This window comes from Polyodon spathula, chromosome 9, assembly GCF_017654505.1.
Source record: "Polyodon spathula isolate WHYD16114869_AA chromosome 9, ASM1765450v1, whole genome shotgun sequence".
Classification (NCBI taxonomy): domain Eukaryota; kingdom Metazoa; phylum Chordata; class Actinopteri; order Acipenseriformes; family Polyodontidae; genus Polyodon; species Polyodon spathula.
In genome coordinates, this window is record NC_054542.1 from 33,129,816 (window position 1) to 33,157,576 (window position 27,761).

Here is a 27,761-nt window from a genome sequence, read left to right on the forward strand (position 1 = left end):
TCTTTCTATATAAATGTAGAGTATATGGGATTGCAAGGGGAATGTGAAAAAAAAAAAAATCAAATGACATTTTAATCTAAGCAAGGTTTGGTACAGAGAAGTAAAACCTGCTAATTTACCAGGGGAAACTGTTATGGGCTATAAAATATCCAGGGCATTTAAATGACTTCAAGTCTGCTTCCCAAGTTGAAAAGGACAAGAGAAAAAAACATGTTTCTATTTGCTAAACACCAAATGGAAAAGTTGAAACCTGCTCTCTATCTGCTGTTGTTTTAAATGGAATACAAATTGCATATGTTATTTCTATTATGAGTCACTGAGGGGCCAATTCATATTTTACAACAGATAACATAATATATAGACCAAATATCATAATATGCTAAAGTATTTATATAAACTTAAAACGTAATCAAAGCATTAGTTCAGGCTGGACTGCTTAGTCATTATTTAGTTGACTGTAGGTCTAGCTTTTGTACGGTGAAAGGAAGGAATTGTTTTCCTTATATGGAAATATATGTGATTCCTAGGCATGTATATCTAATTGCAGTATTTACTCTGTTCACATAGTATGTTAGCTAATGCAACTAGGAGACCGACAATCCCGACAGGACTGATGGTCTATACCTTTTCTAGAGAGCCGTTAATTGCATTAATGATTAAGGGTCCACACATTTTAATTTCCACAGAATTAACCATTATAGATCGCCCACCCACACTGACTAATTTACCTTTCTATGAATTTATTATAGCAGATTTGCCTTTTATGGATTCTTGGCTTCAGCTCCAAGCCTTATTTTCATGTAAGCCAGTCCATGCACACACACAGAGGACCGAAGAGCCTTTCTAAAGCTGCATGTTGCAATACATTGGTTCCCACATACCTATTGTGCAGGGTCAAATAGAAAGACACTGGGTGGTTTGCTTTTTGCTTTTCAATAGACTAAGTGTAGTATTAGTAGGAATTCTTGATGATGATTTTAGAAGGAATTGTCTTGAAGCCTACAAAGCTGATTGTAACAAGTTAAAGGGAGGTTGTATTTCCAGCACTTGACAAGTGTAATCTCTGCCATTCACTGTCACTCGGGTTTCAAATACCATTATCCAACAATACCAGGACATGGTAATGTTTCAAAAAAACAAATGCTTCCACGTACAACAGAATGACCGATTATGTCAAAATACACAGAGGGTACTTAAAGACAACTGTCTCCTTAGTTTGTGTAACATCCTTATCTCACACCTATGCATGTACTTGTCTAATCTGTGACCTGGAGTTTTCTTAGAGTAAAAGTACAAGCTTCAAATTTCAGGAGCTGCTCTTCTCTTCTAGTTCTCTGCCATAGATATATGTAACAGTCAGTGCCATACAGTGATCGTCCAGTTTAGATTTAGATTTTGTTTTGTTGACGATACAGTGTTGTGGTGGTGCTGGCACTTACGAATATACACACTGGCTGATCCAGCCTACATTGCAGATGTCTAAAGAAGGCAACTACAATTAAGAGTAGCTCAAGTCAAACAAGTCAAAGCAACGTAACACATTAATTCGAAATTACTTACTCTTTAAATAACATGTTGGAATTGTGGAATCAGTCTGGGGACTAAACTGGTCAAGGGCCCACGTTTTATACTATAACTAAATGTCACCTGCCAGATAGCCGAGCACTGTTCAAGTGGACAGCATTCTGTGGAAGTGTTTCTTCCATTCATAGTTGATAACATATCAACCAGTGAAGAAAAGGTGTGCATTCAAAAGAGCTGTGCAACTCACGGCATACTATTATGGCTTACAGCAAACTTTTGCGATATCATTTTGCAGTTTGTTTGATTACACAACGTTAAATAATTGATGCAAAACTTTTGGCCATAGCTATATATAGAGAATGGATATGCGTGGCTACATTCACTTAAAATCTCTTTAGATTTAAGCAATAGAAACAAATACTCCCAACAGGTGTTCTTCTGTAACTCATGAGATTGGAATCTATCCAGGCCAGCCTAGACGAGTCACACCGAGATGTAGCATCTCTTATTTTAATCTACACTGCACACTACAGTATATGGCTTTTTTTGCCTTTTACAACAGCAATATACTAAAAGGTAGCTTCAGCTCTTGCCGCTTTATTGGATACAGCTTGCCTGTGTGAGTTAAAAAAGTGTTCAAACATAAGCACATCATACCAAACCACCAAACCACAGATGAATGGTAATTTATTTCCTAGTGTTTTGCATCACTACACTTAATGATTTATTGACATGTATTCCACCACAACGATTTATACATACACAATCTGGACAGGTACTGTAGCTTGCACTTAGTTTATTTATTAACAGTTTCAGTAAGCGTTAACAACTGAGAATTGTAAAAGATTGCACATTCCACTTATTTGGCAGTTTCTGGACCCTCAGCCTAGCTGTGCTGTGGTTTACACAGGAATGTTGCAAAAGTACAAACACAAAAACAGCTTCACAAGCACATAACCCTTAAATGGATAGCTATGCTGTGTACAGTTTGAGTTACATTGTCCAGAAACTGTCTATGGTGTAATTTCAAAGAAATAATATTCAAAGGACCGTCAAAAAATAACAGAAATCAAGTAATGAACACCCTCATGAGTTACTTATTAAAGCTAATCTTTTTTAGAAACCTTATATATAGGACAACTCCCAATAGTGATTAATCAGCAATCCATAAATATTAATAAAACAATCATTCACCTGTTTGCAGTCTACTTTATATGTGAGCTTGTTTTGTTTGTAAGCATTAACCGTTATAGTTGCCTATGCAAGAACTTCATGTACATATTTATAATTTAAAGCCTTCTTTATGATCTTGAAAAGGATAAGCAGCAATGCAGCCCTTTAGCAAAGAACTTCTAAAGGAAATCATTGGATTTTTTTTCTTTTTAAATATACATAAGGATACATTTATAAAACTTTTCTACAATTTTCTTTTCAAGGATTTTAGCAGCTTGTGAAGCAATTTGTTAAAAACAAACAAACAAAAAAAGTTACTTAAGCAAACTTAAATAAGTTTTTAAAAGACAAAATTCTTGACAAAGAAGCAGAGAGACCTCAGGCAACACTATTTAACAATGTAATTTGTAATACATTTTTAAAAAGTATATATTGTAAAAGTCAGAGTAATTCTACCATGAACCAGCAGTGCATGACCTTCACTAAGAATCACATTCCAGGGACTTCAAACGTTGCTCATTATATGTTGTGTAGAAACAGTATCACACACTGAGATAGACATATTTTAGAAAATAGTGACAAAAAAAAAGAAATATTCCAATCAAATTTGTCAAAAAAAATGACAAAAAAGCAAAAGAAACAAAAAATTGAATGTAAAAAAACACAATTCAATTGGAGTTGCACTCTTCTGTATTGTACTCTTGGAATGTATAGGGAGTGCCAGCTTGTTTAGTTTCTCATCTTATTCCTGACCAGCTGTGAAGATATGAAGTCCAGCCGGATGATCTGGAGGCCACAGCTGCTTCTTCTTCACCTTAAATAAAAGATTTTCTTTACAGCAATGACAATATTTCCATGTAAAGCTGTTTATGCTTGGAAGAATCTTACACCACTTTACAAAGCAATGCATAATGTTGGATTATGTTTTTCGAATCTGGTTATTTTTTATTTGGGTTCTAGTTTTCACAGTGAACTTGTGAGCTTTGACTTAAACCAAGAGAACTCAATTCACTTATTATGGTGGCAGGATGATGACCATTGTCTTTTGTTTGTGGATATTCTTCCACTGCACCACTTGGACATCTCATCTTTTACACTGTTAATGTATCAGTGGTTCATATTCTACGAGCAGACAAATAGACTAGTATCTGCAGAGTCACGTATAACGTATTCAGTGATTATGTACACAGTCTAAAGAGGGTTGCTGGAGACTTGGAGGTCCAGTGGTTAAAGAAAGGGGTTCCAGGTTCAATCCCAGTCACTGACTCACTGTATGTGACCCTGTGCAAGACCCCTGTATTCCATCCTTTGGATGAAATGTAAAACCAAGGTCCTATTGTACGTAACTCTGCAGCAGCAGTTACAATGCATAGTTCACCCCAAAATCTCTAACTCGCTTTGGATAAAACCATCTAGTAAATGACTAAATAATAATAATAATAATAATAATAATAATAATAGGGAGACAATTACTCTAGTGTATTGGCTTATTTATACCAAAGCTAGTCAAAATTAAGTCTTGCTTACAACAAAAAAACAATGATCATCCACAAATGGGACTATAATGCTGGCCTTGTGTAAGCAAAAGGTGAAAACATGTATCAACAATTTTACCAGCTTGAACAACTGCTGGTTACTACTGTATATGTAACCTTCCTAAAGATATGGTGGCAAAGGAATCAACATTTCTAAAGTCAACCTATATACATGTAAATTGGCCAAAATGTTCAGATTGGTCTAGGTGGTTTTAAATCCATACAAGATTAGCAGTTTCTGTTATTAGATCCCCCTTAATGCCATTCTGCAGATGAAAACCCCCACAGAAGGTCACTGCTTACCTTGTGCTATTGCAGACAGTTTACTCCTCTCCTCTGGGCTGAGCTGTAACATGGTATGGATTACCGGCAAGAGGGCCTGTCTCTCGCTGCCTGACTTCAGGAATATAAACTGTAGCAGGACATTCTTCAGGTACTCCAGATTAGCTACAGACTTCTCTCGCTCCTGGTTCCTCTCCAGCCTTCTCACCTCACTCTTCAGAAGCTACAGTGCATTATAAAAACACTTCGTAACAGGGTTCACAAAATCATACAGCACAAGTTGACTAATAAACTCAGTAGATGAATAATAAAACAAACACCTTTGAAATGAAATTTAAACATGATGCATCTTCTAATGGATAACATGTGCCTTTGCAGTTGTATAAAGCCACCGAAGTCACGGTTTTGTTCTCTTACCGTGATCTGTTCCATTAGGATAGCGTTGGTGGCTTCTGTTTCATGGAGCAGCCCATTCATGTGTTCAATACTCTTGGTTGCTGTGTTTAATTCCTGTGCTAACTCCTCTTTGGTTGGCTCAGCTTGCCACACTAGAGGCTCTGAAAATTAAAATGTGAAATAAATGTGGTGGTGTATTTTTCCCTCTCTTTTTTTATCCATATGTTTTTACGAATGTTGTGTATACCACCAAAGAAAAACATGTCCAAAGTGGTCAAGTTTTCACTCAACCTAACTTGTTTACTACAGGTTTTTTTTTTTTTTTTTTTTTTTAAACATTCACTGCAGGTAGTTTACACATTACAAAAAAAAAATAAGCATGGCAGCCCTACTACTACTTACCCATCTTTGGTTCAGGAGAGTTCAGAAGTAGTTCCAATGAAGGGATGTGGGTGCCAGAGGAGGACACTGACTCAGTTTCAGTTGTTTCCATTCCCTCTCCCTCCTCTCTAGCCATTGATTGCAAGTCACACAGCAGAAGATCTGCGTTCTTCCGCTCCTGCACTATCTTCCTTGTTTGCTGAACTGGAACAGGACCTGGATTAAAATCACAAGCAAAGACAACACACATAGAATCTGCATAATACACATTTAACACAGAGATTTAAAAAAACAACAGCTCTGATGTATACGACAGAGATAGATTTTAGACTTTTTTTTTTTTTTTTTTTTTTTGCCTATAAAACATTACATAATACTTGGCTCATCAGAAAATGTTATGATTCAATTCTGGGACAATCAAATGCAGTCACTTAAATTAGTTAACGTAATAAACAAAATCATAACATTCTCTAATCTAATTAAAAGTACAAAAAAAAATGCAATGGTTTTTACATAAATACTTTTTAAAAAATGTTTTGCATTCCTTTCCATCTATTGAAGGATAGACATTTGTATTTCTCACGAATACAAGGATCGCAGGAGTATGACATGAAACAACAAAGATAAAGCAGTTACTTTCTATTACTTTTCATGACGAATGCAAGTAATCACTCGAAGTGGATTTGGGTTACGTTGCTCCAATACAGAGTCTTCTTATTTTTTCTCTATATCTGTCCTTACCTGGCTTTGAGCTGCCTTAATCATTGAACAGACTTAATCACAAGTAAAGTGTCAAGGCAAACTACCAAAGTAAGCTCAAAACCAGGTAAGGTCAATACTGAAGTTACTGAACCTAGAACTACTCAGACAGATTGCAAGTATCATAAAACAACCAAGGACAATGTAAAAAAAACGCCAGCACACATTACATTAAATTGAATTTAAAGCTACTTACTCTAAGAGGAACTATATTATTGCAGGATGCAATACTACAATTTAACCACATGAAGGCACCGTCGTTTAATATGCCACTGTGGTAGGGCTGAGGCCCATCACACATTTTTTGTATTTGGTTGTTTTTTTTCCTTAATTTTTAAAAAATAAAAAAAAAAGGAAACAAACTAAAAAATGGAAGAGGCTTTGAAAGATGTGTTGCCGGATGCATGCGTTTATAGAGAATGGCAGCTGGGGATTGGTCAGCTGTAGATCCCTGATGAGCCAGTGGGCGTGTCTCAGAGTGTCTAACTATAAAAGGGGGCTGCTGAAAAGCCAGAGAATAATGGACTGCAAAACGGCATTTTTTTTAATCTACCTGTGAGTAATCAAGACAACTACCCAACCACTGTACAGGGAATTGGGGTCTTGATTTTTGTACTTTTAATAGGAGATCAGTTTTAGGGATTTTCAAATCCCAACATAATACACAGAAAAGGAGTCCTACAGTGGGACTCCCCTTTTAGTGGAAGCAGTGCTGAGCGGACTGTGCTTTGTTTCGCCTATTTATTTTTGACACTGTGTATACTCGTGCCCATGTGCTATACCACTGTTGGTACAGGCAAGTGGTTTCCCGCCGGCACAACCCCTTACCATTGCTCGTGCTGGTACAACGTTTTATATATAATGCCTCTGTCTCTCTCAATCTCTTGCAGCAGATTACCACACTCCTATTACAACTCCCAAACCAAAGAACTTGCAGTGAATTAGCTTTAAACACAAGCTGCTGTACATTAAGGATTTGTCATTTTAAAAAGGCACTTTTCTAAAGCTATTCCAAAGTGTCATTCAAGTACAGTTGTCAGGTCACCATGTTTTAGAACTACGCAGTTAAGGTCTTTGCCCAAAAAGCTAACAAAGGGAATTTCGGCACCTTTTTTGTTTTATGTTTAAATGACACTTACTTGTGCTTGCCTCCTTCTGGAGCTGGAAGAGCTGGGCCTCCATCTTGCTGACCTGCTGCTGCAGTGTCTCCACAGTCTTTCTGTGATCCTCCTGTAGGTGGCGCACTTGTTCCCGGAAGCTGTTCCGAAGAGCCTCATTCTGGTCGGTCAGCTGACTCAGGGTCTGGGCATGCTCTGACTTCAGAACCATGTTCTCAAACTGTATTGAGCGGAGTCTAAACCAGAAGAGGAGGGGGATCTTACTATGCTTTTAATTGCTGAACAGCTAAAAAGTATTTCTACAACGTACACTCAAAATCAATGCCAATTTGGCATGCCTTAAAGACCAAGATACTGTGTAATTCATTTTTTACTGGACTTCAGTGTTAAAGGTTGCCAATCCCAACTGACTATCGGCACCTAGTTAAAAAGGTCTAGATGTTGTGTTTGACGATAACTATGAAACCCCTGTGTTTCACCAGATCTGCAAAGATGGCAGAAGTTAACAATTGCCCCGCTATTGAAGCCATTCCAGGTTTTCTTGTGAGCTTTAATTAAAACTGTCCCCACAAAATAATCATAATTTTGATAGAGCTACCTTCAAGCTCAAACCTAGGATGCTGTAGGTGTTGCAATGGCTTGGGTCCACCTACTCATATTTAGTTGGGCAAAAGATCATTTATAATTCCATCCTCATATCAGCATCACTAATATTTCCTTGGTGTCCCTGTTTTTATTAGTTCTGCAGCAGGGCAGGCACTACCAGTATTTGTGCAGAACTGTTGCTGTTGAATTTAAAGTCATACTTCTCCCTGAGTTCTGCCTCCTTGGCCACGGTTTCCTGCAGCATTTTATTGTGTCGCTCGAGGAGAGTGTCGTGCTCAGACTGCAAGGCCTGCAGCTCGTTCACGTTCGCCTGTAGGCTGTGCTGGGTCTCCTGGAGCCTGGCTTTCAGCTGGTCCATCATTCTTTCCATGCATTCTCTAGAGGGCAGAGAAAACAAAGATTCTCTTGAGACACAGCACACACTATACAGTATATGTAAAAATGCCAGCAACAGAACATTTACATTAGTAAATATCAACATTAACAAACCACATATATATTTCAGAAGGCAACGGTACAATGAAAAAAGGTTGTTAAAGCACCCTTTTGAAAATTCATGGAATTATGACTTTGTAAATACTGTATATTTTAAAAAAGGAATGTACTGTATGAAAGATAACAATTTCTGACCCTCGCTATGGCAACAGCAATGCATAAATTAGTCTTACCTCTCCTGTGTAGCTGCATCTTTTTCATTCTGAGATGTAGACTTGTTCTTCTGTTGCTTTAAAACATTGTGTACGCGTACTTTATAGCTTTCAAATTCTGAGGCAGTTGAAACCTGTTCTGCCTGCAATAATAAAACAAAAAACAGTTATATGCAGTTATGCATGCATATAATCCTGCCTAACTCAGTGTTACAAATGTTTTCAGCCTAGCTCCTAGATATTAGTTCACAGCACAAACATCACCACAGTATGCTATTGCTCCTCACTTTTCATAAGTACATTCATATTAATTAAACAAAGTAAACAATTTAAAACTATCACAACATCACTAAAATCATAATGGGGTCTATTTAATAATAAGATTTTCTTTTACAGACCTAATTTCATTGCATGTCAATGTTACAAAGTGGGTCAATAGATGAATATGTTATTTTTTATGTGATTTTCACTGAGAATGGGGTCTATTTAATAATAAGATTTTCTTTTACAGACCTAATTTCATTGCATGTCAATGTTACAAAGTGGGTCAATAGATGAATATGTTATTTTTTATGTGATTTTCACTGAGAACTACATATTACACAGCAATGAGTAAATTTCACAGAAACTGCTAAATCCAGGATAACTGTGAAGAAAATACAGCCTTCACTATAATGGACCAAAAGTAGGAAACACATCAAATGCTATTGCTTCTGTTGGGGCAATCTACACAATTTATCACCGCCCATTAGGCCCTGGAAGAAAATCAGTCAAAATGCCACTTTATAATTACGTTTTGTTTAAATCATTTAGCTGTTGTCAGTTAGCCCACTACACAATGGAAAATCAATATTTGTTATTTATAAGCCCTAATCCAGTTATGTTCCTTTGCAAAAACAACAAAAAAAAAAAAAAAAAAAAAAAAAAAAAAAACAAATTTTGAATACAAAATGGAATTGTATCTACCGGTATATGACTCAGAAAATAAGAACAGGGGGTGTTCTGCAGCAGTGTACCTTAGCAGCGGTGCATTCCTCTTGCAGTGTTGCAATTTTCTGTTGAAATGCACTTTTTGCATGCTGGAGCTGATCGGTCACTGATCTCAGCTGTTCCTGCAGCTTATGTCTCTCTGCTGTAAGATCGGCACACTGGATCTGAAACCCACAAGTCACCATGACATTAAAACAGTCTGGAGATCTTTAAAAAGGACTGAATTCTGGATTCAAGAGATAGGAAGCAAAGTGTTTTCACCTGTTTGTACCCAGCTTAAGTGAAAACAAATGGATTTGAAAAAGTAAAATCAAATTACATAACAATTAATGCTTTATTTGTAGCCAATTTAAAACAACCAAAAGCTGACCAAGCATTTGATAAAGTAAACAGTGTTTGATTAATTAAATCAAGTCAAAGGGATTAAGAATACTTATATAACTAGGGTGAGTATCTCAAATACAGCAGGCTTCTCTTTATGATTGTACCTTGTAGTCTTCCAGTTGCTGCTGGCTTGCCTCCAGTTCCCCTTTTAATGATGACTGAATAGCGAGCTGGTCTGCTTCCTATGAAAAGAATAAGGACAGTCGCTTCTGGAATGAGATTCATTTTGAATGTCACTACTGATTTAAAATACCACACTCTGTATGAACTGGTTTCCGCACAATTTGGTGCAGCGATTACTCACGCTCTTTTTTGTATCGGCTAGCTCCTTCTTTGTTTTAACCAGCAGCTGTTTTATCTTTGTGTTTTTATCCTCGGTCTGATCCAGACATGACTTCAGGGAACCTAAATAACACGTCAACAAAAAAAAAAAAAAGAGAAGCAAACTGAAGATGGTGTTGCTTCAATTCATAAAGTCATTTTAGGGGTTACCACACCACATTTTCTTACTATTAATACAATTTTATCTCCAATATCTCCAAGCTGTTCCTTCCAAACTGTTTTTATAAAACATGTGCAACCGAATAAAACAAGCCATATTTAAAATTCAAAATCATAGCCTTATATTTTCCTATAACATTAATTTGTGATGCTGGTGTTGCTTTTCTAACTAAGTGAAATTGCAACTATAGTGGTTCAAAAAAACATTCAACCACCCCTGCTGATTTGTGATGCTTGGGGTTTGGAAAATTTTTTGCCCACTTTACCCCACTGTCACAAGGCTGGCTGAGTGGTGATGTCAGACCCGGAACAATAACACACAGGACAGAGACGTGGAGTTTTGGTGAAGCTGAGCGCTTGCTTGCGCTCAGCATTTAATAGGTAAACAGACAGCAAATAAAAAGGTTGTAACAAAACACTGGACACGGCACTTGAGCCAAAATAAATAGACAAACAAAACGAACAGACACTAACAAACAAGTACTGTGCTGGTCCTCCAGCACGACGTAGCAATTGCTTATTATCGTTTTAAAGCTTACTGTAATCTCCTCACTTTCTCCCGTTCTCCCGCCCTGAACACACAACCCCGAGTGAGTGAAAACATGCTGCTTTTAAGCAGCTGTACCGAGACTCGATTGCTAACCAATCATTCAATTGGAGTCTCAGTACAACTGCACGTGAATTAATAAAGTGCAATTCCCCGTGCTCACATATTATTACATTTTACCTACACGTGAAGTGCTGTGCAATCCTTGTGCCTAAATACAAATATACATTTTAAACCCACTCATGCTACACAGACCCATTTATATCCCGTGTACAAATGACTATACACCAACTTTAACACACTACACATTACATACTAAACAAATAAATAGCCCAGGTGCGGGACACTTTGCCACACCCGCTCAGGAACTTCTTTGACCAATTTTCCTCTCTTTCAATATAGAAATATGTAAATGAGCCACCCGTCTCGCAGATTAGTAGAACCCCAAAAAATTATATATTTTAAGAATGATGAGCGACTTGAGGTTTGAGTCATTTATCACCTATTCATTTCCTTCAGATGCCTTGTTTACTTAATATCTAAGCCTCCTTGAATAAACAATCTTCCTCTTAAAAAGAAAGACATTCCAAACATGCAGCGTCACCCAAAAGGCTATCCATTTCTTACCAGCGCAGAAGGAGTGGGATTTTTGTTCAGTGTTTTACTCAAAATATATCTTTCTGCAATGGAGGCTGCCAAGACAGGTCATCATTGAGCAGTTGGTCTAAGCAAGTTAAAACAGTCAATAAATGTCCAACCCTCACAAAATACAAACCAGCAGGGATAAGTGAATACTTTGTCACTGAACATGACATAATATATTTTCAGCAACTGTAGGTCAGTAAAAGAATGGTAATTAAAACCTCATACACACTTAAATTATGTTTTACTTGGCTTGATTACATAATATCTTATGGATTACACATATATTGGATATGGATTATTATATTAACTGACTGTGCAAGCATTATATTGGAACAAAAGTCTAGTAAATGTGTCCCATTATACTGAAGCAGTCAGAGACCAACTACACTGACAACTGATTGAGTAAAAGATGCTGCTATATCCTGCCATAAGCATCCTGTGGAATCACTGGCTTGGGCAAGAAGACACTTACAATTCTAGGGAGTCTGAAACATGTAACTTACATATTTCCTCCTGCAGTGTTTCCTGTCTCTGTTTTTGTATTTTCATCTCCCCCTCATACTCCTCAATCCTGCTTTCTTTGTCAGAGATGTTCTGGTTTAATTCCTTCACCAGTCGTTCATAATCAGCCATCTCCATATCCATCAATGAGCTTTGCTGAGCATCCTGTAAATAAACTCTCGTTAAGCTCTAATGATAGTGATGGGAAGTAGTCCTGAAGATTTGTTATGCATGCGTTTGGTGATTTAATGTGCTTAAACAGTGCTTTAAAGTATAAACCAAATTGAAAATGGCTTGACCAAACATGCAAAAACAAAACAAACAAACAAGACTCTGTATCTTCTATTAAACATATTTCCTGGATGATTCACTTAAGGCAGCCTACATCTTGTATACACGTGGTTCAATCATCACAATTTAATAACGCTGTCCTTTTGTAATACATATTTATCTACCAGGGTCTGTGAATTGGTTATGATATGAGAGGTGGTTTACCCTGAGGTCACACATTACATTAAGGCCTTGTCTGGTAATGACTGAAAGTCGTGTTTTTCATTGGATGGATATGCATGATTTCAGTTAATTCGTAGTCCAGTTTCCAGTGTCACAAATCTACAAGGACTTGAGTTTCAACACCACTAGATAAATAAGTGATATGGACTTCAAGTGCTACCAATGGGAGGCCCGTTACAGAATTAATAATAATAAAAAAAAGACACCACCCCCCGCCCTCAATTATTGTTCTTATTATTAGTGGTTTAGGTATGAAGATCTCTGATTAGATGTTACAGAGCTGTCTTTACGTTCTGTGTACAGTACATACGCTAGGTAATATAATGCATTGTATGTTTAGAATTGCATTGTTATTTTTGCATAAGACAATACTGTTAATAGAGTAGCTACTACTGGTATAGTGTAAAAGGGACGTAATATATATATATATATATATATATATATATATATATATATATATATATATATATATATATATATATACATATACACATACATATATATATACACACACATACATACATATACACACAGGTATCAAAACATAAAGGCTAAGGGCTATAGAAAAAGGGGGTTAATTTTAATATACAACAGTTACTTCTTACTAGTTCTGTAATATCAGGCTTTTGTTTTTCCAACAAAATAATAGTGCAAACAAAGCACTGGGGGGTAAACGCTTTGTGAATGTGGCCCTAAGTGGTTAATATCCATCTGACTACTTGTACAGCTTGGATACCTTTCTCAAGATTTCCAGTTCTTGTACAGCTTGCTGGAGTTGCTGATTCTGCTTCTGAAGGTGCCTTTGAAGATCTTCTATTTCTTTTAAAGACATACTGTGGTCCTGTGAATAGATTTGTTACAGAAAAACAAAACAAAAATGGTAACCTGTCTCCCTGCTAGTTAAACAAATGCCAGTTCTGATTTATAATACATTTCTTCAAACTGAAAAATGAGTGTATTTGTGTAATCTATCTGCTAAAGATTAACATTTTGTTTTTTGTAGAGCTCCGCAAGAATTATAATTCAGTAAAAAAAGCTTTAGAACCCAGATCTGCATTGTTACATAATTAAACATTCTCGAATTCTGTGGTATTTCTGGAATTGTTTCTTGTGAGGCAATTTTCAAAAAACTAAATAAAAAGAAATAAAGTATTATAAAATTAACATAAAATGGGTAAAACCAGAATATTTCTTCGTGGGAAAATATCTAAAATAGCTGTGCTTCTCCATTGCTGTTTGCAAACTGTTGCTGCTTATGAATTATTGCTACCTTTATCTTGTGCTCCTTCAGAAGTTTTTCTCCTTCTAGTTCCTTTTCCACTGCTGATTTTCCCTTCTGCAGTTCTAAAATCTGAGCCTCCAGCTGCTTAACATTCATCTGCACGGTTTCAAGGTATGCCAACAGATCTTCCTTTTCAGAGATCAACTGGTCTTTCTGTGAATCAAACGAAAAACATGAGATCAGGAACAGACAAAAAAAACAACCAATTCTAAAAACATGGCTCAATAACATGACAAAAATAATTATACAAAAAAAAATGATTCTACTGTATTGAGTTTTAGCTGAAAACAGTATATAAGGTCTGTATAAGGTCACAGGGTTGAATTCTTTGATCTCCTTCAATTAAATGAAGTGAGCTAATTTGAGAGTGTATGCCGATGGGGAGGCTCACTGTCTTAAGCAGTGACTAAACAAGTGTGTGATTAATGGGATGAGTGGAGGAGGAAAAACAGACAGTTGGCAGAAAACTGTGCACAGTCATTACCAGTAAGGGTAATAATGAATAGAGGTTAATACTAAAGGACAGACAGTACTGTAGTCTTTTTTTATAATTATACGCTAAACAGAGTGTCACCAAGTACAACACTTTCCCTACACTGTTGTGAAGGATCCAGGCATGCACATGGGCAAAAGTGTAAATAAAAAATTGTAAATAATAATTAGTAATTAATAAATCCTTGAAAAGGTCACAGCTATGGGTAGCAAGAGCTCACAAGGCTGACTACTTATAAACAAATCATGCTGTGCAGGGAGTTTGTGTACACAGTATGTACCTGGTATATAACCTAGGGATTTAAAATAAACACATAAATCATTTGAGAATATGTGAAAATGGATGTTACCTAAAGTATCTGCACTTATGCCTTTTCTTTGATCACAAATACATTTTTATTTTGAAATCTTCAAGTAAAATAAATACAATAAGAATGAGAAGTGAACTGTCATCGGTCCATTTGCTGCGAGTTCCACCTGTGTCTGTGGTTCCCTTGGGGGGATGCTAGAAGCGGTTTCTTTTTCAAAGAGAACAGGCACACTCTACCTGTAGGACTGTAGCCTGCAGATGCTTTGTAAGCTCTCCAATCTGACGATCACAATTATCTCCTCGCTCCTTTTCCAGGTCGAGTTGTTCAGTCTGCTTGTCATATTCGGCTAAGAGGTTCTAGAAATTAGAAATAAATAAAGAAAAATAGGTTGTGACTGTTTGACTTTCACTTGTGACATACTGAACAAACTGCCCTGTTTTAACAAAGTGGTTCCTTGAGGTTACAGTATGCACATATTCACAAGTTGCATCTCAGCCATAACGAAAATATTTTGAAAGTGACAGAGCCGTCTCACTCAATAAAAGTAACATAATTTTCATCATACAGACGATAATCAGTACAATTGAGATATAAATGAGAATCCTCTCCATACAAATGCCATACCACTGAACATTGTGTAAAAAGTGAAATAATCTTATCCAAAAAAAATTGTACAGCTCTGTTTATCGTAATCCCCCCCTCAGTATCGCACACTGTATGGAACCAGTACCTTGTAGCTTTCGGCTGCTTGAATTACATCCTTTACAGAGCCAGATAGACGCTCCCTCTCAGTTTTCACCAACTCCAGTTCTTCCTTCAAGGCCTGAACCTTTTTTTATTTATTTATTTAAAAAAAAAAAAAGTTTTAAACAAGGTGTGTCACTGACATATAAATAAGATATATAAAAGAAAAAATATGCCATAAAAAGGTAAATACTTATTCAGTGGCACATTAGATTATAAATCATACATAACCATGTAATAATATGGTATTAACTTGTTCCAACTACCAAGGGTGGAGCAAGGTTTCAGTGATTTCAGGTAAATCCTTTTTTTTTTTTTTTTTAATTACATGTTTTACAATCCCGTTTCAAGGGTAAGAAAGTGTTAAAAGGAATATAACACCGTGGAAAGCTCTGTCACCTCTTTTCTAGTTGTATCCAGCTCCTTTTTGGCCTTCACCGCCACAGCTTTTATCTTGTTCATCTTCTCATGTTTTTCTTTATGTTCCTTTTCCAGATTACCTGGATCAGTTAAAAACACATTTAAGAATTTTTTTTTTTTTACAAAACAATGTAGTCACAATCAAGTAACCCTGTTTGAAATGTGTGTGTGTGTGTGTGTGTGTGTGTCTATATATATATATATATATATATATATATATATATATATATATATATATATATATATATATATATATATAAATAATGTAGCCTTTAGTGCAAGTACATGTCATCCCAAGACATCAAAGGGTTTGAAATAGGACTAGCAGGTATCAAATATGTCAGTAACAACAATGCATTGTGCACAGAAATGTCAAAATCCTTTGCTTATCTTAACACTTGAGTCAAAAATCTGTCATCCGAGTACAGTAGTTTTACTAAGCAACCAATAGTTTTGTGTGAAACATTACCTATTTTGTCAGTTAGCTCTCGTACAACCTCTTCAGCTGGAGAAGAATTCTGTTTAGACTCCTACATTGCAAACATAAAATTGTAAATGGTTGGAATACAAAAAGACACTCATAACTTAAAATATGCTCTTACTATTTACACAGTTGGTGTTATACACTTGTGACCAATGATGGCTCCAGCTGCAATAACAATTGTTTTAAATTTTAGCACCCTATTCTAAAACAATATATGCCACACTAAATGCTGTGCCATGTACAGAGATGTGTGCTTACAGCTATTGTCAATGTGTACAAAACTTAGGCATGTGCCACAGGACTGCTCAATTAGTAACCAGTCAAATGTTGTTGCTGTATTGTATCAATTTTATACTGATTTGGCGGCCTGCTGTGATAAAATCCTACCAAGCAGACACTGTATATCTACTATGGTGACTGAGTTTATTTTCTTGTGGGATGTGCTAATGTTTAAGTCAACACCCTTTTTGCTTACTGAACAGTGCCCTTTAGAGGAACCAATGCTTTCTAATGAACTTCCTATTAGAACAAGTAGTATAACTTTAATTCTGGATGGACATAGTTTTCAAATGCAGAGCTAGAGCTGAAAAGTTGCAACTGCTGCTTAGTCAGAATTACTCTTAGTCGGAGTCACACATTATGACCTACTGCGCAGGTATCAGGATGCAGAATTTTAACTATGGCAATGCAACTGTAATATTTGAAAATTGTGAATTCATGTAAAAAAAAGGGTGACTAACCAAAAGATATTCATCACAATAGAAAATGAATCGGTGAGGAAAGCAAATAGATTTTAAAGCATTGGTTAGAGCTCCATTAACGGTACAGTACGGTATATTGAGCCCTGATCAATTTCTTTAAAAATCTGTATGGATAATAAATTATTTGGATATTTAGAAAATTAAATATACAAACCTGTAAAGATGCAATCTCTCCCTGCAGATTGGACAACTCAGATTCTTTTTCTGCAAGCAAGTGTAGGAGTTTTTCTCTTTCATCATCTCCCACCACTTGCTGAATAGTTTGATCTATCTCATCATTTGTTTCTTTTTCAATTTTCTTTAGCTTTTCAGACACAGCCTCAATTTGGGCCAAAAGAGCTTCATTTTCAACCCTCATCTTCTCATTCCTGCTTTTCATCTCTAACAGGTCCCTCTGTAATCCCTCTTTGTCCGAGATAACCTCTTCAAGGTTTTCCTTCAGCAGGGTCCTCTCTTTTGATAAGTCGTCATTAAATGACCGAAGCTCAACCTCCTGAAGTCTGCCTTCCTCTCTTAGCCTTTCAATATCACCTTGCAGCTGTGCAATTCGTTCACCACTTTGCAGTAACGCACTGCGTTTTCCTTCCATAACCTTATCCCACAGCTTCTGGACCAGGACAGAAATGTCCTCAACTTCTTGGTTGTTATTTGCAAACACTTCAATGCCTGCTTCTTGTTGCAGATAGCTGAAAATGTGAACTCTTACCTCAGCTAACTGTTGTTGCTTCTCTTCAAGGTCTTTCCTGAGCCTCTCTTTCTCTTCTGACACAGCCTGCAAAGAGTTCTCCAGATTTCCAGTTTCATCTCTTTCTTTCTTAAGGTTAGTCAGATCTTCCTCTAGTACTTTCAGATCAGAACACTTTTGTTCCTTCTCCAAACACAACGCTGCTACTTTATTCTCCAGGATTTCTAGCTGGTGGCTGGTGCTCTCCTTTTCTGCAGAATTAGCTCCCATTTGGATTTCTGCTTCATCCAGTCTCTGCTGTAGCTGTGTGTTGTCCTTGGTAAGGTATTCCAATCTATGCTGAAAGTCAGTTAACTGTTGTTGCTTCTCTTCAAGGTCTTTTCTCAGCCTGTCTTTCTCTTGCGACACAGCTTGTAAAGACTTCTCCAGATCCCCAGTTTCACCTTTAAGCTTGCAAAGATTATTACTAACAGACCTGGCTAGATTAAGCTCTTCTTTCATATGGTCCCTTTCAGTCTTAAGGTTAGTGAGCTCTTCCTCTAGTGCCTTCAGATCAGAACACTTCTGTTCCTTTTCCAAACAAGTCACTGTTAGTTTACTCTCCATGATTTTTAGCTGGTGGGTAATATTCTCTTTATCTGCAAAACTGGTTCCCAGTTGAATTTCTGCTTCATCAAGTCTCTGTTGTAACTGTGCTTTGTCCTTCGTAAGGTCTTCCAATCCATGCTGCAATGCAGTTAACTGTTGCAGCTTCTCTTCAAAATCATTTCTTAGTCTCTCTTTTTCTTCTGACACAGTCTGCAAAGACTTCTCCAGATCCCCAATTTCATCTTTAAACTTGGACAGACTGTCTCTATCCGACCTGACGAATTGAAGCTCTTCTTGCAAATGGTCTCTTTCTTTCTTTAGGTTGATCAGTTCCTCCTCTAGTGCCTTTATCCAAGTTTTGTCCTTAGTAAGGTTCTCCATTTTCTGCTGAAATTCAACACACTGTGATTGCTCTGTAGAACATGCGTCTCTAAGCGTTTCCACCTCTACTTCAGATAGCTTTAATGCTGTCAGCACATTATCCTTCTCTAAGTTCAAAGCTGCCAATTTTTCCTCCAGCTCTTGTAAAGCAGTGTCTTTATGGTGCAGGATAGACAACAGTTCCTGTTTTTTGATCTCCCAGTCACTTTCAGATAATTTTAATTCTTCAAAGGTGGCTTGGGACTTTGACTCTGACTCCAGGTTGTTGATTCGCTCAAGGAGTTTATCCTTCCCATTGATGGCAACTCTTAGTTTTTGTTGCAGCTTGTGGATTTCAGCAGAATTGCTTTCCTTCATTGCATTGTATTGTTTCACAAAATTTCCTGTTGTATCCCTTAATTCAGACTGCACATTCCTTAAGATCTCCATTGTTTTCTCATAACTGTCAACTGCCTCATTCTTCTCTATAGAGAGTTTCTCACACTCTTCCTTTAGATTATGGATTTCCAAAAGCGCTTTTCCTTTTTCCTTCTCAGCAGTGGAAAGCAAAGTTTGTTCCAGTGCCATGATCTCCTTCTGATGTTGTTGCTTCAGAACTTGTAATTCCTGCTCATGTTGGTTTAGTGCCATCTCCCAGTGATTGTTAGTGGTTTGGAGATTGGATTTACATTTTGTGGCAATGCTTTTGTTGTCTTCATTGCACAGTCGTAGCTCGTTAATATTAAACTCCAGTTCTTCTTTCTCACGAAGGAACTCTTCCTTGGCTTGTTGGAGTTCCAACTCCAACCCCGTCTTTACGTTACTCAGGTACATCAGCTCATCCTGTAGGATATTATGCTGGGATTGCAAATCCTTTAACATGCGTTTCAGGATGATGACCTCATCTTCACCTTGCTCCCCAGAAACCAAAGGCTCAGAATGTTTTTTAACCCACTCTATGCCAGTTTCCTCCTCTTCCACGCCCTGAAGGCTGTTTTCTTTCTGACCTAGCTGCTCTGCCAGTTCTTTGTTCACTTGAAGCAGTCTATACCTCTCTTGCTCATGCTCCAAAGCTGCAGATTCAAGCTGATCCACAAGCTCTTTTACTTCATCTTGGTGGGCTGTCCTTATTTTCAAGAGCTCTCCATGAAGGCTTTCAATTTCCTTCTGGCACTCTGCTATTGCTGCTTCTTGGTTTTCTTTCAACATTGTTGTCTCTCGCCTTCTTTCTTCTTCAGAAGAGATTAACTGCTGCTGCAGGCTACATAGCTGATCCTCATATTTCTGCCGGACTAGTTTGGACTGTTCTTCTAACTCTTTTACTTCATTTTGATGACCAAGCTGCTGCCTGAATTGAGCAGTAAGCTCTTGCTCTTTTTTGCTGGACTCCTGCAAAAGTTTTTGAAAATCTGCAGCTTCTTCTTTATGTTTTGAATGAACAGTTTGTAATTCATGTTTTACATCTTCAATTTTCTTTAGGTGCTCAATATTAGACAGGTCAAACTGGTTCTGAAGTTCTGTAACTTTATCCAATGCATCCTAAAAAATGAAAATACAGAAATCACCCAGTGCTTTTGTGCTTAACACTTACAGTATACACCACAAACATAGAAATTGACAGAACTTATAATTTTGTTTGCTATAAAATACGTTCTGTGACAGGATCCAACTCAAACATTTTTTTCTTCATTATTTATGATTGTTAGCCAAAACCATAACATAAAAAGGTGCACAAAAATGTATATAAAAAAAGAGAAACAACAATATAAATGTACAGTATTACCTTTGCCTCTTGCTTTGCCTTTTCATTTTCTTTTTGAAGTAATACGAATCTCTGTTGAGTCTCAGCCTTTTCTAGAAGTATTGCATCCATCCTTTCCGTTAGTTCCTGTTTACAAAAAGGACACAATCATTTAATACAGGTCTTCACTTTCCCGATGCTCCATTATACCTTTGCCTGATTTAACACAGCAACAAACTTAAGCAGGCTGAAGACAGAATATCGGGTATGGTATGGGCTTTCTCAAAGTCGGAGCTGTGCAAGTTGCTTTAACTAGCCGGCTTCTCCTAGCATTCTATTTTGAAATGTAGTTACTTGACTTAACCCCCTTACCACCCACACAACAAAGGCCTTAAAACCTGCTGCAGATCTCTTAAGATGAAAATAGAATATCTGAAGCAAAGCTTGAAATTATTCTGATGGTTTCTGACAGAACTGTATACTACAGATCTCTGATCAGCTGCCTCATTAAAATGGGATAGCAGTTTTGCCATTTGGTCTTTTTCAATTTAGGGTCGGACAGGCGTTCAGCAATTTATGTAGGCCAACATCACATAAAACAACAGAAGTGCAAAGTATATACATTTGTTATTGTAATGTTTACAACTGTAAAAAAAAAGACATATAGGAAATACCTGAATTATAGCCTCATCTGATCCACCACTTGACTTCTGTTTAAGTTTTTCAACTTCCTGTTCCAAATCTAAAGACATAACAGGTTACCAATTCTTAAAGCACAAATGCTCAGAGAGGGAGGGAAAACACAGTCTGTTAACAACATATAGCCATAATTAGAGTTATCAGTATCATGAAAAAATCCACACTATGTACATGTAAAAACAAAAAAGCGATATATGTACGCATATTGACATATTTTGATACCCAGTGTGGTAAATCATTACCACAACTGGATAAGCAATTATCTAGACTTCCATACACATTGTAGCGTTATGTAGATCGGTCACTGTTTATATTAAAATAAACCTCTTCGCCTTCATTCTAGATTTATGAACATTTATACAAATGATGGAACTTACAAGAACCATTTTATAATATCAAAATAATAAATGACTAAAACAAACAAGTGTCCACAAATTCTAGAATGCTAGTTGCGGTACATGATTTACAATATGGGCAAAAGTGTATGGCTACGTTTCAAGCTGTTAGTCACTGCCATGCAGCATTGGAAATAACTCGATTTTCTTGCATGATTAGGCACCTGCTCATTAAACTGGGTACCAAAAATCTCTCTCAATCACTTTAACAGACTGATTAACTAAATAACCCAATTAGAAGTTATTGATTTTCAAGATATGGACAGTGATGGATGGATTGATTATTGAAAGAAAGCAACATAGCTTGTGAAGGTCACCATTAACATTTATATTTACACAACCATAAACACTGGAGAAACTACAAGCAGCTAAGTAAACTAAAAAAGAACTGCAAGTTGTTTTATTCTATGGTAATGGTGAATTAGGTCAAAAGCCAAGGGTATTTGTCTTTTGTTTCCTTTTTTACTGTAATTCCTTTAATATCACTCTACTTAATTATGCATGTTTTAAGAACGGGGAGATCACATGTCAACCCTGGGTTAACACACTTGCACAATGTGCTGTGCCTCTATGCCAATCATTACCAGCTAACCATTACCTGCACATCTTGATTTCACCTTCTGCAAAACCACCACCTGCTTTTTTGTGAACTTGATGAGGTCCTCCTTAGACAAAGTATCCAACTGTGTCAAAACAAAAGAGAGAAAGGTTTACCACTAAAGATTCTGCTGATGTGTCAGGATCCCTCCAAATAGGTATCCAGTCATTTCATATCATGACATATGAGACTACATGAATACTGTGGAAATAATCCTGACCACTAATCTGGCACCTTCCCACAGTGTAATAATATGTGAAATATTTCCATATTTTAGTGGTAGTCCTACTTGGTTAATCAACAAAAAGGAAAAAAAAAAAAAAGTTACTTTTTAGTACAGTTCATATATCACTTTACCACAAATATATGAATGAACTAGTGCAAAAGCTAAAAACAAAAACAAATTCAAGACATTTGTGTTGGTACATATAGGCATGAAAGTGACAATTTATCAACCTTACGTTGTGATATCCTTATACTCCTGACAATTGGTACTAAACAATGTATTAACCATATTTCATCACATTTAAAACACTAAAGTGTGACATGCATACACCCAAAGAACTACAACCTTGTTGCTGGGGATATGCATCCTGAGTTCGGGTGGGAGGGGGGGAGGGGGCATAATAAAGTGACCTTACTCTGATTATTCAAGCTTTTCAATCTAAGATATCACTGTTAAACCAGATATATTGTATGCAATAAGACCTTACCACTGGAACGTTAACAATAAAATAAAGTAGCTTCTTGGATAGGCTGTAAATCACCTGCTATGTAAAAAGCTGCATGACATTGATAGTTGTTTTTGCAGCAGCAGCAGCAGCAGCAGGGACCCACTTACTTTGCTGGCGATTAGTCATGTTATTGTAACCAGTGTCATAAGAACATGTATTCTGTAAAAGCTCCAGATCATTTGGCCGCTGAAAATACAAGCTGACCTGCACTGGTGTTCTCTGGTCTTGAGAAAAAAAAAAAAATAATGTGAGACTAGGTTTCTGTATTATACTATTAATATGGTAATACAGGGAAGCCTTTTCTTGAATGTGACTGAAATGTAATGTGATAATAGCTGAGTCTAAACACAACATGCTCACTTGCATGTCTAGCATGAAAAGGAAGATTTAGCTGAGCACAGAGCTTTCTCATTGTGTCAGCAACTGTCCATCAATTGTACTCATCTCACATACAGTAGTATCTAGCGTAACTATGTTAAAGAACAAAAAGAAAGCAAACTTTGCAAATCAAGACTTAATTTTCAATTTCAGATTATTGAAATGCCTAAAAGAGTTGGATTCAGCATTGTCCATATTTGCAAAAAAAAAAAAAAATAATAATCTTGTTGCTCTCTCTTGACAGGGAATGTGTATTTTGGAAGGTTCACTCTTAACAGAACATTGTCAGAAATTACATTAAATAAAGCATGTTTTTCAAACACTGAATGACACCTAAAAACAAGCACAACATAAATATTCAAAAACAACATTGACTGTTCAGTTCCAACAAAACAGACGTGAATATGGTGTACATGCATGCCAATTATGGTTTCACACAAGGGAAGCAGTCACATTGCATGAAAATTATCCCCGCTACCCATCATCGACTGTAGCCTATAGTGCTTCATTCCAGCTACAAACTATGCAGGCCAGGTTGGTATAAACTTCATATTTACCTTTGATTTTCCTGTCCCTGGAGTTGCTGGGGAGGCCACAGAGTCTGGATTATTATCCTGTTCAAAACAAAATAAAATAAGCTTTATTGTGATTTTGTAAGTTTTTGAAGGTAGGGTATTAACCGTTGTTATAATTAAGTTTTCATACAAACAACAGTAAACTTGTATGGTTTATTTATAGCTAAACTGAACTAGAAATATGTAATAAGCATCCCTGTGCCAGGAATATAGAGGAATAGTATCTGATCTTTGGTTTTTAAACATGAAGTAAAATGTGAATAAAATTGTAGTGGTTGCAAAATTTAATTATAGATTATATGACACAGCAATGTACCAAATGTCAAGAGGTTATTTAAAGGTATGTGGTCTATATGCTTGATACATCCATAAAAGTTAAAACATTGTGGCAGTGAAAGGATTAATTTGTACCACCTATAAAATAACTGGATTGAGAGAATCATAGAGTTCAGCAATGTACCAAATATAAAAAAACAATACTGCAGATTGCTAAAAAGTCACATGACTAGTATACTGCAGGTCTGAGGTGAAGTTCCCGATACATTCAGCATGTTTATACAACCTTGAACAAATTAAATTGGGTACCTCTGAGATTTAAGGGCTGGGGCAGCTAAGTTCAAACACTACAGAAGGGTCTTGTGTACTTGGGTTATCTGTTTGCACTTGTACTCCCTGGATCATTTCACTTCAGCAGTGTCTCCTGGATCAGAGCATGCTACTGACTGAAAGTATGCCAGTTAACAGGAGATGCAGTTGATTGGTTATTGACAGGAAAGATGCCAGTGAATGGATGGGGACAATTTCACACTCCAAGTGAAATGACCCAGTAAGTACAAGACAGTCAAAAACCTGGCTTCCAAAGAGAATTTTCTTTAACATAATAGTGTAGTACCAGGTGTCATGTTGTGTAATGAAAATACATCTTTGCTACAACATGTGTTTATTTCAAAACTGCACATTTGAGACCTATGTGTATGGTGGAGACATTTTCTGGAATTATTCTGTTAGCTACAACGACTAAGGTTGGTAACAATTAAAGGTGTTTACATTTTAATAATTATTGCAACTGCAGATCAGCGACATTCAAATGGATTAGGCTATCCACTTCTCAACTGATCCAGACAGTACTGGGCCTATGACTGCAAGAGATTCTATTTGCGCTGACAGATGGAGTGAGAAAAAGACATGAGTGGGCTCCCGAGTGGCACATCCAGTAAAAGCACTCACGTAGAGTGCAGGATGCGCCCTATAGTCTGGACGTCACCGGTTCGAGTCCAGGCTATTCCTTTGCGACCGAGCACGGGAGTTCCCAGGGCGCTCAATTGGCCAAGCTCCGCCCGAGGGGGGTGGGTGGTTGGCGTTAGGCCTGCCAGGGTGTCCTCGGCTCACCGCGAACCAGCAACCCCTGTATTCTGGCCGGGCGCCTGCGAGCTTGCCTGTAAGCTGCCCAGGGCTGCGTTGTCCTCCGATGCTGCAGCTCTGGGTGGCTGAATGGCAAGTCTGCAGTGTGTAAAAAAAGAGGGCGGCTAACAGCACATGCTTCAGAGGACAGCGTTTGTTCATCTTCGCCCCTTCCGAGTCAGCGCAGGGCTGGTAGAGGTGAGCCGAGCTAAACAAAATAACTGGACATTACTAAATTGGGGAGAAAATAACAAAAAACTAATTGGAGACTATTACATATAAAAAAGCCATGAGTACAGTGCAATTTTCATGCAGGTGAGAGGCTAAAAAAAAACCCAACAAATCCTAAAATAAATGCAGCGGACAAGAGTACCACATTTAAGCCAGACCCAACTTATGCCAAACATATTGCAAGACTGAAGTCATTTTTTTTTATTTCTATCATCAAAAAAAGTAATGTATCCAGCTTTTTAGAAAACAAAGCTTGACTTTGTTTAAGTATATAGGTTACAGTATATTTTCTCTCTGGGACTTATGGTTTACACAGAGGCATAAACATAACTTTGTTTCTTCTGCAGCCTGCATGCTGTCCACGGAGTCATGCCTTGCCTTGCCTCTAGATGTTGAATGATTGGTTTGTTAAATTTGCCAAAGGCTGCTTACTGCTGCAGTACTCCCAATACCAACTTTATTTAATCAGTCAGTCACTCTCACTGTGCTCCTAAATTACAGGATAACTAAAAAATAGAGCCATTATATATTGGAAACCTAAATTTTATTTTTTAATCAGATGGTGGTTTTATTATCCATGATTAGCAAGAATTTCACAGTAATAACAGTCTGATCTGATGTGTTATGGTTTATTGAACACTGCCCTCTGATCTCAGTCTCAGTGTGTAGAAGAGGACACAATTGCCAACGGGGCACATGTGAATTACTTAAAGTATAACTCCAGCTAAGGAAGAAACAGGATGTTCTATAAGTTCCAGTCCTGTACTACCTGTGATGGATCTGCAAATGTGTGTGTGCGTGTATTTGTGTTTGGGGTGTGCAAGGTGTGGTGTATTGGTGTACTTTAAATAAATCACATACTATATGGCTTTACAGGCTAATAAAGTTTCAAAGTCAGCTGCAAAGGGATAAAATCGTTCAATAGTTGTAGGTGAAAACAATGCAATTGCATTTCCTGAATAACAACTTAGAGTTGCGACAATTTACTGTATCTTAGAGACCAAAGGAAAATAGAAATGTACCCGACTGGATATCCATCTGACAAATATAATAACAGGAAACAACCAATCACTACAAATACAATATTATCATGAGATACTAGATCTCAATATCAATCATATCAGACAATATATACCGTATGCACCAGGGCCCATTCGCTTCAGAGGTAGTTTCAAGATCAAGATTACAATAACTATATCATTCTACTCACCTCCATAGCTGCACAGCTTTATATATAGAACGACGTTAAGATATTATAAAAGTAGACCTCAGTTATGCTAAACCTTCATTCTCCGGCTAAACAACAGCATCAGACAGAGATCTCTAGTTCTCGTATTGCTTCCGTCTTCGTATGTCGTGTTGATAAAGACGTCACATGTTTGGTTCAGGGGTTAGGCGGCTTCAGGAAGCTGTGGTATCCATGGTGACGCTAAAAGACAGAAGCGGTAAAGCAGGTGAGTATACCAGCAAGAGCCGAAATGCAGGCTGTATGTCTGTTGCTCTTTTTGTATTTCAACAACGGGCCAAACTGGATGTGTTCATTTTTTCAAATGAGAAATATCCATAAAGTTCAACAGCTGTCTTGTCGTTCGAGACTCCAGAATATTGTTGCAATATGAAAAAAAACAAAAAAAAAAAAACAATTTTTAATCAGTTATGCTGAAAATGGCAGATAGGGTATATATTGTATTTAATCTGACTGATGTATTTGAGCTGTCTAATTTATGAGGGCCACATCAACGCAAATTACAGGATATTAGCCAGGTGATGTCAACGGGAGATATGTGGTTATAGACCGATAGGCTTCGCAATAGTTTTCTTAGTTTTATTCTGTGCCTTGCGTCTGCAATTTACTCAGTTTCAGTCGTTCTTGTTTTGCAAGTGCTGGAAAGGACAAGTCACAAAACAAGGTAAATTAAGCAATGTACAGCTTTAAAGTAAAGAATAGGCTTCTGTGATTAATTTGATGCAGTTAAACATGACTTAAAAACATGCAAAAAATTAAAAAAACAAAAACAAAACTAAAAACACTGAAAATACTTCCTTAACCATGGCACAAAAAAGTAAAAAATATTTGAAACAAGTGTAGCACTGTCTAGATCAGGGCTTCTCAAACTCGGTCCTGGGTCCACTCACTGTATAAACTCACCAGATACAGCTTCACTTTTGGTGGTGTAATGCAAAACGGTCTGATTAAAATATCGCGCTAGACCTTTGCACAATAAGGAGACAAATTGATCTGAATTTTTCTGTAATCAAAAGGTCATATAGGCAAACAATGAATCTGAAATTTTTTGCATATTTTGGGAATTTGTAGGCTTTTTACTTCGGAGTTCACCTTTAATTTAAGAGTGCTTGGGCAAAACCTTTTACAATATTC

General features: G+C 37.0%; 1 protein-coding gene across 1 annotated transcript; it reads right to left on the reverse strand.

Annotated features, from left to right (window-relative positions):
* Positions 1-2,305: 2,305 nt before the first annotated feature.
* On the reverse strand, positions 2,306-27,429 carry LOC121320682 (GRIP and coiled-coil domain-containing protein 2). Its single transcript, XM_041259243.1, has 23 exons — positions 26,592-27,429; positions 23,732-23,788; positions 22,063-22,147; positions 21,045-21,112; positions 20,413-20,517; positions 17,151-20,168; positions 16,221-16,281; positions 15,731-15,831; positions 15,318-15,416; positions 14,824-14,943; positions 13,773-13,937; positions 13,239-13,343; positions 11,992-12,154; positions 10,100-10,200; positions 9,900-9,977; positions 9,438-9,575; positions 8,443-8,564; positions 7,975-8,151; positions 7,190-7,404; positions 5,313-5,507; positions 4,932-5,071; positions 4,536-4,737; positions 2,306-3,511 (listed from the first exon to the last, which is right to left on the reverse strand). Exons 1-23 carry the CDS (start codon positions 26,595-26,597, stop codon positions 3,435-3,437), a joined length of 5,598 nt encoding a protein of 1,865 aa, XP_041115177.1. The 5' UTR covers positions 26,598-27,429; the 3' UTR covers positions 2,306-3,434.
* Positions 27,430-27,761: the final 332 nt, after the last annotated feature.